Source organism: Orcinus orca, chromosome 20, assembly GCF_937001465.1.
Source record: "Orcinus orca chromosome 20, mOrcOrc1.1, whole genome shotgun sequence".
NCBI lineage: Eukaryota > Metazoa > Chordata > Mammalia > Artiodactyla > Delphinidae > Orcinus > Orcinus orca.
In genome coordinates this window covers 54,590,354-54,605,190 of record NC_064578.1, presented here as the reverse complement: position 1 = coordinate 54,605,190, position 14,837 = coordinate 54,590,354, and the positions used below count along the sequence as shown (strand labels likewise).

The window sequence follows — 14,837 nt, the reverse complement described above, 5'->3', positions numbered from 1 at the left end:
CTATGCAACTTAAGAGACAAATGTGTAAGACAGTAATTGTAAATCTGTTACTGAGTGCAAAGTGTATAAAGAAGTAATTTTTGACAATAACAATATAAAGGGGGACAGTATAGGAGCAATTGTTATATGCTATTAAAGCTAAGTGAGTATCAACTGGAACTCAGATATTAGTTTAATATAAAGTAATAAACTGTAATTTCCGGGGTAACCACTAAGAAAATAATTTTAAAATATACAGAAAAGTAAATATGAAGGGAATCCAAATGTTATGCAGAGACACAAAGAAGGAAGCAAGGGAGGAATTACAAAACAAAGAAGATCTTGGACACATAGAAAGCAAATAGCTAAATGGCAGAAGCAATTCTTCCCTTGTTTAGAGTTACTTTAAATGTAAAAAGATTAAATTCTACATTAAAAGGCAACAATTGCAGAAATTTTAAAAAAATGATTCCACTGTATCTTTCTACAAAATGCTCACTTTAAGATCCTCAAATAGGTTGAAAGTGAAAGGATAGAGAAAGATATTCCATGGAAATAGTAATCAATCCTAGCTATGCTAATATCAGGCTAAATAGACTTTAAGTCATAAAATTGTTACCAACGATTTTTAAGGACATTATATATCAATAAAAGGATTGATCCATCAATATGATGAAACAATCATAAATAATATGCACATAACAACTAAACCCCAAATATTTTGAAGCAAAACTTGGAGAGAGATGGACAGTTCAACTATAATAGTTGGAGACTTCAGTACTCCCCTTATAATAAGCAGAGCAACCAGACGGAAGACCAATAAGGAAATAAAGGACTGAGCAACTCTGTAAACCAACAAGACATAATAGACATGTACAGAACATTCCATGTAACAAAAACAGAGTGCATTCAAAATTAATAATAGAAGGGATATCCTTGATCTGAAAAGGCATATTTATTAAAATCCCACAGCTAACATCATACTCACTGGTAGAAGACTGAAAACTTTCTTATAATGTTAGGCAGAAGACAGCGAGCCCCATTTTGCAACTATACTTCGGTATTGTACTGGAAGTTATAGCCATACAAATTAGAAAGAAAAGAAATAAAAGGTATCAAAATTGGAAAAGAAGTCAAACTATATTTACAGGATACATGATGTCATATTTAGAAAGACCTAGAGAATCCTCAAAAAACTACTAGCGATATAAGCAAATTTACTGAAGTTACAGAATACAGTATCAGTACTCAATATCAGTTGTATTTCTGTACCTAGCAATCAACAAATTCAAAGTAAAACAATTCCATTTACAACAGCATCAAAAAGAATAAGAATTTAACCAAGGAAATGGAAGATTTATATAATGAATACTACAAGTATCGCTGAAAGAAATGAGAAAAAAACTTAAATAAATGTAAAGATATCCTCTGTTCATGGATTGGAAGACTTAGAGTTGTTAAGATGGCAATACTCTCCGAAGTGTTATGAAGATGCAATGCAATCCCCATCAAATCCCAGCAGTCTCTATTGCACAAATGGAAAAGTTGATCCTAAAATTCATATTGGGGACTTCCCTGGTGGCGCAGTGGTTAAGAATCCACCTGCTAATGTAGGGGTCACGGGTTCGAGCCCTGGTCCAGGAAGATCCTACATGCTGAGGAGCAACTAAGCCCATGCGCCACAACTACTGATCCTGCACTCTAGAGTCCGTGAGCCACAACTACTGAGCCCGTGTGCCACAACTACTGAAGCCTACGCACCTAGAGCCCATGCTGTGCAACAAGAGAAGCCACCGCAACGAGAAGCCCGCGCACCGCGACGAAGAGTAGCCCCCGCTTTCCGCAACTAGAGAAAGCCCGCATGCAACAACAAAGACCTAACACTGCCAAAAATAAATAAATCAAAGAAATAAATTAAAATAGAATTCATATTAAATTTGAACGGACCCCAGATAACCAAAATAAATGTGAAAAAAAACAAAGTTGAAGGACTTACTGTTCCCAACATCAAACCTTACTACAAACCTAGAGTAATCAAGACTGGGGTTCTAGCATGAGGATAGAAATACAGATCAAAGCAGTAGAATGAGAGTCCACAAATAAACCCATACATCTGTGGTTAATTCCTTTTTTTGCCAGGGTGCCAAGGATATACAATGGAGAAAGAATAGTCTCTTAAGTGGTGCTGGGACAACTGGATATCCATGTGAAAGAGAATGAAATTGAACCTCTGCCTTTCTCCATATAAATAATTCAAAATGAATCAAAAACTAAATATAAGAGCTAAAGCTATAAAACCGTTAGATGAATGCATAGGGGTAAATCTTCATGACCTTGGGCTTGGCAGTGGATTTTTTTGATACGACACCAAAAGCAAAAAGCAGAAAGACAAAATACATAAATTTGTCTTCAACAGAATTAATAATGGTTGTGCACTGAATGACACTGTCATGTAAGTGAAAACAATCTACCAAATGGGAGGAAATATTTGCAAATCACATATCTGGTAAGGGTCTACTCTCTATATAGAGTATATGAACGCCTACACATCAGCAACAAAAATACAAAGAACCCAATTATAAGTTGGTCAAAAGACTTCTAGTAGACATTTCTCTGATCCTAAAATTCAAGAATAGAAGATATAGAAACAGCCAAGAAGCACATGAAAAGATGTTCAACGAAGTTAGTCATTAGGAAAATGCAAAATTAAAACCACCATGAGACATCATTTGGGACTTCCCTGGTGGTCCAGTGGTTAAGAATCCGCCTTCCAGTGCAGCGGACACGGGTTCCATCCCTGGTTGGGGAACTAAGATCCCACATGCCTCTGGGCAACTAAGACCACACGCTGCAACTACTGAGCCTGCACACCACAGCTAGAGAGAAACCTACTCATGGCAACAAAAGATCCTGCATGCCGCAACTAAGACCTGACGCAGCCAAAAATAATAAATAAAATTTAAAAAAAGAGATATCATTTCACACCAACTAGGATGAGTATAATAAAATGCAAAATAGCAAGTATTAGTAAAAATGTGGAGAAATGAGAATCCTGACACATTGCTGGTAAAATGTACTGCTGTGGAAAACAGTGTGGCAGACCTTAAAAAGTTTAAACAACGTGATTCTAATTCCTCTCTAGCTATATACCAAAAAAACATTGAAAACAGGTATTCACACACATATTTGTACATGAAAGTCCCAGCAGCACTGTTAACACTAGGCAAGAAGTGGTAACACGCTAAATGGCCATCAAGGGATGAGTGAATAAGTAAAATGTGGTGTAGTCATAGAATTAAATATTCTTCAGCCCTAAAAAAGGCATGTAGTACTGATACTACATCATGGATGAACCAAAAACACCATTCTAAGTGAAAGAAGCCACACGGAAAAGCTCATTTCATACCATTCCATTTATACGGAAATATCACAAATAGGTAAATGTGTAATGACAGTAGGCATTAGTGGTGTACAGGGATGGGGGCAAAGGAGAATGGGAAGCGATCGTTAATGGGTAAATTTCCTTTAGCAACGATAAAAATGTTTTTGAACTAAACAGGTGGTGTTTGTGCAACATTGTGAATGTACTAAATGCCTCTGAGTGATACCTTAAAATAGCGAACCTTATGTTACATGAATTTCACCTCAGTTGAAAAAAAATCGAGAAATGTAACTTGCTTACAGTTATCTTATGGATCAGTCAGAACATTTGCTCTAGCCAGAGCTGCTTCCATAATTTTGTGTCAAACTCAGAACTCTCCTTGTCCACTTGGTGAAATGTGCTTTCCTTTCAGGGACTGTTGACCTTCAAGGATGTGGCCATCACGTTCTCTCAGGAGGAGTGGGAATGCCTGGACCCTGCTCAGAGGGCCTTGTACAGGGACGTGATGTTGGAGACCTACAGGAACCTGCTCTCCCTGGGTGAGGATATCTCCTCTCCGGAAGTTGGTAACTACTGTATATCTTTGCATTTTCCCTTCTGAGTCTTTTATGAGCCCCTAGCATGCTTGTAAGAGTTTCAGATCTCCTCTGTTCTTGAGAGAGTGATTGAAGCTGTTTGAATTCAGAATGAAAAGCCTTCATAATGCGTCTCATGACTCTATAACTTCTCGCTTCTTCAGATGTCCTGTATTCATGCTTGATTAGTGGTGGTTGCAGAACATCAGCAGTCAGAAAGCCTTATGGCAGATTTTTAAAAATATGTCATTCTGTGGTTTCACTCTTGTGCTTTTGATTCTGTAGTTCGTGGAAGAGGGCTAGATATCTGCATACTTCAAATAATCTAAGCATTCAGGAGGCACAGTTGACTAATTTTTATAATGCATTTCTAGACCCAACTATAATTTTCTTTCTTCTTGCTGAACAAAGAGCTGGGCATGTGTTCTGGAACAGCATAGCATGTCATACTCCATTTTACTTTATGAATGGAAATCTCTCTTAGGCTGAATAGTACCTCCATTTTAGAACGAGGGAAGGAGCCCTGGACTTTGGAGGGTAAAGTGAAAATAGGGAAAAATCCAGGCAGGTGGGAATATATCGAGATGTGAGGTCAGGTGGGCACAAAGTAAACTGCTCCATTAAATATTGTTTAGGAAATTCTCCTCAAATGGGAAGGATCTGTGGAAGAATACAAGTTTGTTTCTTTTGGGTGCTCAAAGGAAATCCCTCCCCCACACTAAAACTTGTCCCTCTGTTATTCAAATATATAAAAGCTTAAGCTTCCCCTCTACCGTGATGCTCCAGCTCATTCAGAGCTGAGGAGAAGCTTTGTCATGACCTACAATACTCTATTTTCTGACACCATTGACCATTTTGGTGCCTTGGTTTGAGAGGGACTGAGATAGCTCTCTCTGGAGTCCTCTTTCCCCTTGATCTCTTTTGGTTTTCATTTAATACATATCAGGGCTAAGTCCTCTGTAGTCCTGACCACAGGACCTATTTAGTTTCCTTTCATATTTTATATCCTTGGAAGAACTCAGGAGATAGACAGAGTTCAGTGATTCTCAACATATATTTCACTTTTCCTTTTATATGTTCCTTCTAGAATGTAAATTCTTTCTTTGATTTTTATGGAAAAATCCGTTAGAATGCCAGAGACTACTATTTTGTATAATTGTGGTTACTTATTAACTTACCTGCTAGATTTATCATGGGTTACTAAAACATTTTATTAATTATTATTGTGATATACAGACTTTTTAAAATATATTTTTCTTATATATTTCCATATGTTATTAAACACATTTTTGTATAATTATGTGATTCAATATAAAATATTTATTTTCCAACTGATTTAATAGGAAGCCTTTCTGCTGGATTTGCAATCAAGGAGTTATCACCAAGAGAGGACATTACTAAAGGAGAATTATACCATCTAGTGATACTGGACAGAAATGTCAACCATGGCATCAAGGATTTTGACTTCAAGGAAGTCTGTGCAGATGTGCAGGAGTGTGAGAGTGAGTGGGGATGTGATGCAAGAAATGACAAAGAAGTACTTTTGACCCATAACAAAAATCTCACTCATGGAGAAGATCACGATAATAAGTCCTTAATTAATTTTCCTCAGAGTGTTTCTGTAAGAAGTAATGCACGTGAATATTTCACGCACGACAAGCCATTCATAAGAAGTTCGTTAACAACGAAAAATAACGTCAGCGCTGCTAGAAACAGAGATCTCAAGTGTTTGGAAAGTAGACCTGGAGTGAGACTGCAGGCCCAGGCGGCTCAGCTGCAGAGATGTGCAGCTGAGGAGAAAGTGTATGCGTGCGGTCAAGGTGAGAAGCCAGTCAGCAGTGGTTCCTCAGTTTCACCACTTCACAGAGTTCCTCCTAGTGTGGAAAACACGTTGTCACCTGCGCAGCACAGGAGAACACACACTCGAGAAAAATCTTACAGCTGTAATGACTGTGGGAAGGCTTTTAGCAAAAGCTCAAACCTCAGGAATCACAGGAGAATTCATTCTGGACAGAAACCTTACAGATGTAATGTGTGTGGCAAAGCCTTTAACCAGTGTTCTAATCTCACTACACATCAGAGAGTGCATACAGGAGAGAAACCATATAAATGTCATGTATGTGGCAAGGTCTTTAGTCGAAATTCACACCTTGCAAATCATCAGAGAATGCACACTGGGGAGAAACCATATAAATGTCATGAGTGTGGTAAGGCCTTTATCCAACATTCACTCCTTTGGAGTCATGAGAAATTGCATACTGGTGAGAAGCCTTACAATTGTAATGAGTGTGGCAAAGCCTTTGCTGAGCGGTCAAGCCTTAACAAACATCAGAAGATTCATACTGGAGAGAAACCTTACAAATGTATCGTGTGTGGCAGAGCCTTTACCATGCGATCAAATCTTACTCAACACGAGACAATCCATACTGGAGAAAAACCTTACAAATGCAATGAGTGTGGCAGAGCGTTTACCCAATTTTCACGCCTTACTAGGCATCAGAAAATGCATGCTGGGGAGAAACCCCACAAATGTAATGTGTGCGGCAAGGCTTTTATTGAACTTTCACAACTTTGGGGTCATGAGAGAATTCATACTGGTGAGAAACCACACAAATGTAACGTGTGTGGCAAGGGATTTACCCAACGTTCAAGCCTTATGGCACATCAGAGAATTCATACAGGGGAAAAATCTTATAAATGTAAAGACTGTGATAAGGCTTTCATCCAACGTTCACAACTTTGGGGTCACGAGAGAACTCACACTGGAGAGAAACCTTACAAATGTAATGAGTGTGGCAAAGCTTTTACAATGCGTTCATATCTTACTCAACATAAAACAATCCACACTGGAGAGAAACCTTACAAATGTAGTCAGTGTGGCAAAGCTTATACCCAATTTGCAAGCCTTACTAGGCATCAGAAAATACACACTGAAAACAAACATAAACCTAACATATGTGGCAATGCTTTTATTCAAAGCTCAGGCTTTGGGGATCATCAGACAATTCACAGCAAAAAGAAACCTTAAAAGGTAATGATTGACACATAACTTGTGCAAGTATCCAAGCCTTACTCAGGCTGAGAGACTCCCATCATGGAAAAGGAAGACATACAGATGGCCAACAGGTGCGTGAAAAGAGGCACATCCCTAATCATCAGGGAAATTCAAATCAAAACCACAGTGAGCTACCACCTCACATCTCTCAGAATGGCTGTCATCAAAAAGACAACAAATCACAAGTGTCGGTGAAAGTGAGGAGAAAAGGGAACCCTTGTGCACTGTTGGTAGGATTGTAAATTGGTGCAGCTACTATGGAAAACTATATGGTGGGTCCTCAAAAAATTAAAAATAGAACTGTCATATGATCCAGCCATTGCTCCAGGGAAAACAAAAATACTAATTCAAAAAAATATATGCACTTTGTTGTTTGTTGTATCATTATTTATAATAGCCAAGTTAAGAAAGCCACCTAAATGTCCACTGATAGGTGAATGGATAAAGAAAATGTGATACATATATACACATACATACACACACACACACGATGGAATATTAGCCATGAAAAAATGAAGTCTTAGCATTTGTAACAACATGAATAGCTCTGCAGGGTATTTTGCTAGGTGAAATGTCAGAGAATGGCATAGCACATGACTTCACTTATATGTGGAATTTAGAAAACAAAATACAAGGAAAATAGACTCATACATAGAACAAATAAATGGTTGCCAGAAGGTAGGAGGGAGGGTTCGAGGTGTGTGTGAAACAGGAGAAGGGCTTTAAGAAGTACAAATCTGCAGTTACATAATAAAGCACGGGGGTGTAATATACAGCATAAGGAATATAGTCAGTAATAATAACTGTATGGGGACAGATGGCTCCTAGACTTACCGAAGTGATTATTTTGTAATGTATGCAATTGTTAAACGATTATGTAGTACACCTGAAACAAAATATTGTGTATCAACTGTGTTTCAGTGAAGGGAAAAAAAGACTCCATCATGGAGAGATACCGTATAAAACCAATGTGTATGGCAAAGCCTGTAGCCAGGACTCATACCTCACTTGATATCAGATTATACATCTTTGAGGAAAAACTACACAAATGACAGAATATAAATGTAAAACTGTTTTCTAAATCACTGTGCTTTTGGGGGTCACAGCCGCTTCTCTGGATTTGTTGACAGGACTCAGGGCCTCTCGATTATTATAGGAAGGGCCTACTCTACCAGCTGATCATGAACGAGAGCAGGACAGGATGTTGTGAGAACGAGGTTTTCATGTGAGTAGAATGATGGGTTACTAGAGATGGCATACGTGGGAGGAAAAATGGGGAGGGGGAACAATGGTCTCCCTGTCTTTTGAAAGGGAACGGCTGCTGTATATATAAAATAATAAAAATGAGTCTTATTTTTGGAAACTGAAGACTGAAGACACAGTATTATAGAGGACAGTAATCAAAAGAACCAGAGTAGAGTGTGCTTGTGAAGGCTGCAGATTTGGCCTCTGGAATTGCATTTTGACACCATTTTATTTAGAATGTATCATACTCACATCCAAATAAGTAACGTGTTGGGACTTCCCTGGAGGTCCAGTGGTTAAGACACTGCAGGGGCCGTGGGTTCGATCCCTGGTCGGGGAGCTAAGATCCCACATTTCTTGGGGCGTGGCCAAAAAATAGGAAAACAACAACAAATAAGTAAAATGTAATCTTATTTACAACCCTTAATGAATCATGTGCCCTCTGTTAACCCAAGCCTATCCCACCGCATTGGGGCACTTTATAATAAATGGTCAGTAATTACGCATCATCATGCTTTCTAAGTTGAATGACATCTGTAACAATTTCTTTCTATGTTAGATTCAAACAACAGTTTTTGAAATATATGTATATTCGTAATTTGCATGTGAGCTATGAACTCCATAGTGTAACCCAGATTATTTCTATAACTATAATGAAAATACCATAGCAGTACAATTTCAGACTCAAACCCCCTGAAACCTGCCTCCCCATTTGTAAATATGCACCACGTGATCAGATTTCTACATACCTTTTTTTGTGTGTGCCAAAACAAGACCCCTGGGTTGCATCTTTACAGGAGATGAAGATCTAGTAAGCATATAAAAAATATTAGGAAATAAAATTTCAGAAATAGGGATAAAAATAATCTCTCTTTTGTGCTTGGAGTTGATGAAATAAAATTTGTATTTTAAGGAAAGACAAGAAAAAATTAAACATAAAATTCTCTCTGTGTTTGTTTGGACCTCCTCCCTACCTAAAGTGCAGAGCACATCTGCATTACACATCAACCACAGCTCCTCAAACGTGGGAGTGCCTGCTCGACCATGAAGATCAATTTATTTTTTTCTTCTGACACTAGTGATTTAACTTCTTAAAAGAATACAGTTCTTTCCCAACTCTGTAGGAGGTCATGGTAACTTGCTACTCGCTCTGTATGTACTAACCTGGGTATGTATCCTTGGTGAACTTTTTGAAAAATTATCAGTATGTCATTTTGATGAACGATCCTTTGTCTTGAAAATGAATCCAACTGTGCCTTTGACTTCCAACAGGCAGAACAGTTCTCAGAGCTTCATGAGAGTCTGTCTCCCAAGTTAGAATCCTCAGTTTGGCTCAAATAAAATTCCCTTTTTTCTCCTTGATTTTTTTTTTTTTTTTTTTTTTTGCGGTACGCGGGCCTCTCACTGTTGCGGCCTCTCCCATTGCGGAGCACAGGCTCCGGACGCGCAGGCTCAGTGGCCATGGCTCACGGGCCCAGCCGCTCCGCGGCATGTGGGATCTTCCCGGACCGGGGCACGAACCCGTGTCCCCTGCATCGGCAGGCGGACTCTCAACCCCTGCGGCGCCAGGGAAGCCCTCTCCTCGATTCTTAATTGAATTTTTGTTGACATTTTCTTGTTGTACTCAGTATGATACCAGAGACACCTATCAGAGGACACCTGGAGTCTACCCCAAACCGATGCTTGGTACCGGCATGGGTCCTTTGAGACGCATCCACTTCTCGGTACTCCTCAGCTGCTTTGGTGATTTCTCCTGATATTCAGACATCATTGCTTTACATGACATCCTGAATTTTATTCAAGCTGTTTTTTTCTTGGGACTTGAAGTCCTAAGAGGGAGTATGGTACATTCCCTAGGCAGGGACCTGGAGGGGGAACTTTGGAGTGAATTGGGTTGGCTGGTCTTCTTTTAAATTTGGCTTAAATTAAAAAGATTATATATAATCTGAACAAACCATTTGATAGTAGAATGAGAGACTGAGAAAGGAACGCTTACTCCTTCCAGCCACAAGGCCTTCTCAGGTGATTGAGAACCTAGTGGACATATCTGAGGATCAATCCTTTAGATGTGCTGGGGTCCTACAAGGGACCCCACTACAACCATTAAGTAAATTCTGCTCGCCGCCGAGGGGCACAGCAGTTTTTGCTGGAGGGAGAAACCGAGACATGTAAGAGGCTCGAACCGACCCAAGAGTAACCTCTTGGGGAGCTAGACTCAGGAGCAGCACGCATGCGATCCATCACAGTGCCCTCAGAAAGTTGTTCAGATTACATCTGAATTAGGCTCCCAAAGTGATAAAGAGAAACTGCACTTCAAAGGCTGAACAGCTCCCTAGTCAACAGCCACTCACTGGAACTCTGGCCAGCTTCGCGTGCAGTTGGAACAAAGCCAATACTTGCAAGCATTTAACTTTTAAAGGGCCAGGATGGCACTCTACTGACACTCCAAAACTGTAGAGAAAGCTGGTTTAATCTTTTCAATTCTGACCTTGGGAGAACAAGTATTCCCAAGAGAAAGCTTAAAATTTACAACTCTTACCATATCCTTGAAATGTAGCCCACGTTGCCTGACCTACAGCCTTGGGTCAGTTAGTAGAATTTAAAGCTGGCAAAGAACAAAGGAGTGGGGAGGGGGAAGGACTTTTAAACTGAAGCAGGAAAACTGAGATCTCAGTGTAGGGGACTTTCTTGGCAGTCCAATGGTTAAGACCCTGTGCTTCCACTGCAATGGGCCCGGGTTCAATCCCTGGTCGGGGAACTAAGATCCCACATGTTGTGCAGCGTGGCCAAAACAAAAACAAAAAAAACAAAAAGATCTCTGCGTCTATCTGGATGAATGTATGTCTATCTATACATAATAAATGTGATATGTCCCTAACTCCAGATCGTGTTATTAAAATTAACTTCTAAAGGAGCTCTACTGAAGTAAGTGCTTACAAATCAAATATTTGTAAATGTAACAAACTAGCTCAAAATTTCTTTTTCAAAAAAAAATTCTTTTTCATTTATTTATTTATTTATTTTTGTCTGCGTTGGGTCTTCGTTGCTGCATGCGGGCTTTCTTTAGTTGCGGTGAGCGGGCTTCTCATTGCCGTGGCTTCTTTTGTTGCGGAGCAGGGGCTCTAGGCGTGCGGGCTTCAGTAGTTGTGGCACGTGGGCTTAGTAGGTGTGGCTCTCGGGCTCTAGAACGCAGGCTCAGTAGCTGTGGTGCACAGGCTTAGTTGCTCCGTGGCATGTGGCATTTTCCCGAACCAGGGCTCGAACCCGTGTCCCCTGCACTGGCAGGCGGATTCTTAACCACTGCGCCACCAGGGAAGTCCCAACCTATTGTCATTTTTGTAGGAATCTCCATTTCCCAAATATAAAGTATTAATGATAGCCCCGCTGTAGTTTTGCTGCTTATTAACTTTTCTTATGCATTTTGGCATAAATTTTAGCTGCACTGATCTGTCAGTCTACTCATGAATAATCATATCCCCTAGAGATAGCCTCCCTCATTTTGATTCATTTCTAGAGTTTTTGTGGCTCTTCTTATTTGCTCTTCATTCTGTAAGATTTTTGCAATAACGTTGCTAGCTCCAAAACTAGCTAAAGTTGTCTATACAGGGAGGCAGTAATTTTTAATTAGCTTAAGGAGAATTGATCTTTTTGTAATATTGAGTTTTTCCAACCAAGAACAAGATGCCAATTTTCATTTGTTTATACCTACTTTCATATATTTCAGGAATGTTTTATAGTTTTACTCACATAGAGTATTTCTAACAGACTCACAGACATAGAGGACAGACTTGTGGTTGTCAAGGGGGAAGGGATTAGGGGAGGGATGGAGTGGGAGTTTGGGATTAGCAGATGCGAACTATTATATATAGAATGGATAAACAACAAGGTCCTACTGTATAACTCAGGGAAATATATTCATACCCTGTGATAAACCATAATAGAAATGAATTATTTCATGTTTACTTTCTTTAGGGTTCATATTAAAAAGACTATACCTCCTTACTAAATGCCTTACATATATTGCAAAATTGATTATTCTTTAGGTGAAAATAAATCCCAAAGTCTTCTCAAGACTATATATTTACAGGGTTTGTCATCCACACCTGACAGAACGTGCAGAAATGGAAAACACAGAAAAGAGCTAACATATATCACAATTTTTAAATTAAAAGTAAACTTTCTAATATTCTCAAAATGAACATACAGATACTATGAAATTACATTTAGTATTATTGACTTAAGCATATTAGGATGTAAACAAGTTTTTCTGAAAGATATTTGAAGGTAATCCATCACAATATTTATAACTGTTATAAAGACAAATGCAGTTCCCATCAAAAATGAAAAAGACATTTCTTTTGTGCCTTCTCTTTTTATTGTATCTATATGAGATGACGGATGCTGATTAAACTTATTGCAATAATTATGTCACAATATATGTAAGTCAAACCGTTATGCTATACACCTTAAACTTACACAATGAAGTATATCAATTATATCTCAATAAAACTCGGGGAAAGAGTTTGTTTTATTTGTTTGTTTTGGCTACGCCACGCGGCATGCAAGATCTCAGTTCCCCGACCAGGGATCAAACCCACGCCCCTGCAGTGGAACCGCAGAGTCTTAACCACTGGACCGCCAGGAGAGTCCCCAAGAGTTGGTTTTAAAAAGGCAAATAATTAAAACACTTTAGCAAAAAGAAAACAATGCAATTTATAATTTAATTGTAACAAAATATCCCTATTTTAAAAGCAATGGTTACCAACCTAAATTATCACATGCCTCAGGCCTCCAGTCTCAGACTGGAAAATCTTGTCGACGAAAATAATCAGTAAACAATCAATAATAAGAATAGAAATGACGTTTATTTGAGCCAAACTGAGGACTAGCCCAGAGCCTGCTTCCCAGATTACTCAGAAACTGCTTCAGAGAAGCAGGGTTTTCTGCCACACTTTTACATCTTGTCAGGACAAAGAACATTAAAAAAGTCAGGGTTACATTTCTACGGGTTTCAAAAAAAAAAAAAAAAGAACAAATCAGCACGTACTCCAGCAAGTCAGCAAGCATAGCCTTGGCACTTGGGAAAGGAGTCTTTTTTTTTTTTTGCGGTACGCGGGCCTCTCACTGTTGTGGCCTCTCCCGTTGCGGAGCACAGGCTCCGGACGCGCAGGCTCAGTGGCCATGGCTCACGTGCCCAGCCGCTCTGCGGCATGTGGGATCTTCCCGGACCGGGGCACGAACCCGTGTCCCCTGCATTGGCAGGCGGACTCCCAACCACTGTGCCACCAGGGAAGCCCAAGGAGTCTTATCATCAAAGGACAGCCAGCATCTGCGTCCCAAGAAGAGAGGCATTTAATCTTTATTTTTAGCATGAACACTCTTTAGTTCTGGTCAATGTGCCCTTTTCTTTAATAATTAAAGCAGATGTACAATGTATGTTTGCTAGGCCACAAACAGGCTATTTTATTTAACATCAAATTCAAGTTAACTCATGTATAAGCCAGAATGACTTCCCTATATCTCAATATGTGAAAACTGCTTTTATCAGTCTTGTCCCTATGAATCTCTGGAACTGAGCACAGTGTAGAGTTGGCCTCCTGCGAGAACAGGGAATAGAAACGGAAATGCTGTCAAGTAGGGTGTCAGTATGAAGTGGCTGAATCTAGAGGCAGAGTTTTGGTTTTGGTTTTGGTTTTTGTTGGGGTTTTTTTCTGAAAAAAGTATTTTTATTTTTAAATTTAAAAAAATTTTTATTTTATATTGGAGTGTAGTTGATTAACAATGTTGTTAGTTTCAGGTGTACAGCAAAGTGATTCAGTTATACATATACATGTATCTATTCTTTTTAAAATTATTTTCCCATTAAGTTAATACAGAATATTGAGCAGAGTTTCCTGTGCTATACAGTAGGTCCTTGTTGGTTATCTATTTTATATATAGCAGTGTGTACATGTCAACCCCAAACTCCCCCTACCCTTTCTCCCCGGTAACCATAAGTTCCCTCTCTAAGTCTGTGAGTCTGTTTCTGTTTTGTAAATAAGTTCATTTGTATCATTTTTTTTAAGATTCCACATATAAGCGATATCATATGAAATTTGTCTTTCTGTTTCTGACTTACTTCACTTAGTATGATAATCTTTAGGTCCATCCATGTTACTGCAAATGGCATTATTCAGAGGCAGAGTTTTGTATGTCACATTTTAGTCAGCAGCGCTACACAGACGACTCCAGCCCTGGTTTACTTAAACTGCTTAAATTAAATCCAATTGCAGGAAATGTTCCTGGATCCAACCAGCGATCCCTCACCACTGAATTGCTTCAGCCTCACTAGCAGGACTGGGGCGCAACTCACTGGCACAAATAGCTTTTGACTTAAACTGTTTTCAACTTGTTATGAGGAAAACATCTTATTAACATCGTTAAGTGTTTCACACAACAGTAAGCTTTACGGTTAGAGACAGTAACTTAATCCAGGCAGGGAACAACGCTGCATCATAAAACGCAAAAGACACCCAAGTATTCCTAAAGCCGAAAGCTACGCCTTCGCAGCTAGGCGGAGGGACGCACCCTTCCCCGCCTTCTCCTGGGGCAGTGCAGACCC

At 39.3% G+C, this 14,837-nt stretch overlaps 1 protein-coding gene across 10 annotated transcripts in view; it reads left to right on the top strand.

Moving 5' to 3' along the window:
• LOC105747734 (zinc finger protein 677-like) overlaps positions 1-14,837 on the top strand; it is a 136,416-nt gene that overhangs the window by 9,604 nt on the left and 111,975 nt on the right. For 6 of the 10 annotated variants that reach the window (XR_007474305.1, XR_007474304.1, XR_007474306.1 and 3 more), the window contains exon 2: positions 3,774-3,900. Coding sequence is in view for 5 of the 10 variants with exons in the window: in XM_049703418.1 (XP_049559375.1) it covers positions 3,774-3,900 (127 nt within the window). In the remaining 5 variants the exon portion in view is untranslated. Of the gene's footprint in view, positions 1-3,773; positions 3,928-5,279; positions 9,187-14,837 lie in introns of those variants that run through there. The other 4 variants (XM_049703416.1, XM_033416412.2, XM_033416413.2 and 1 more) reach the window with 2 other exon arrangements.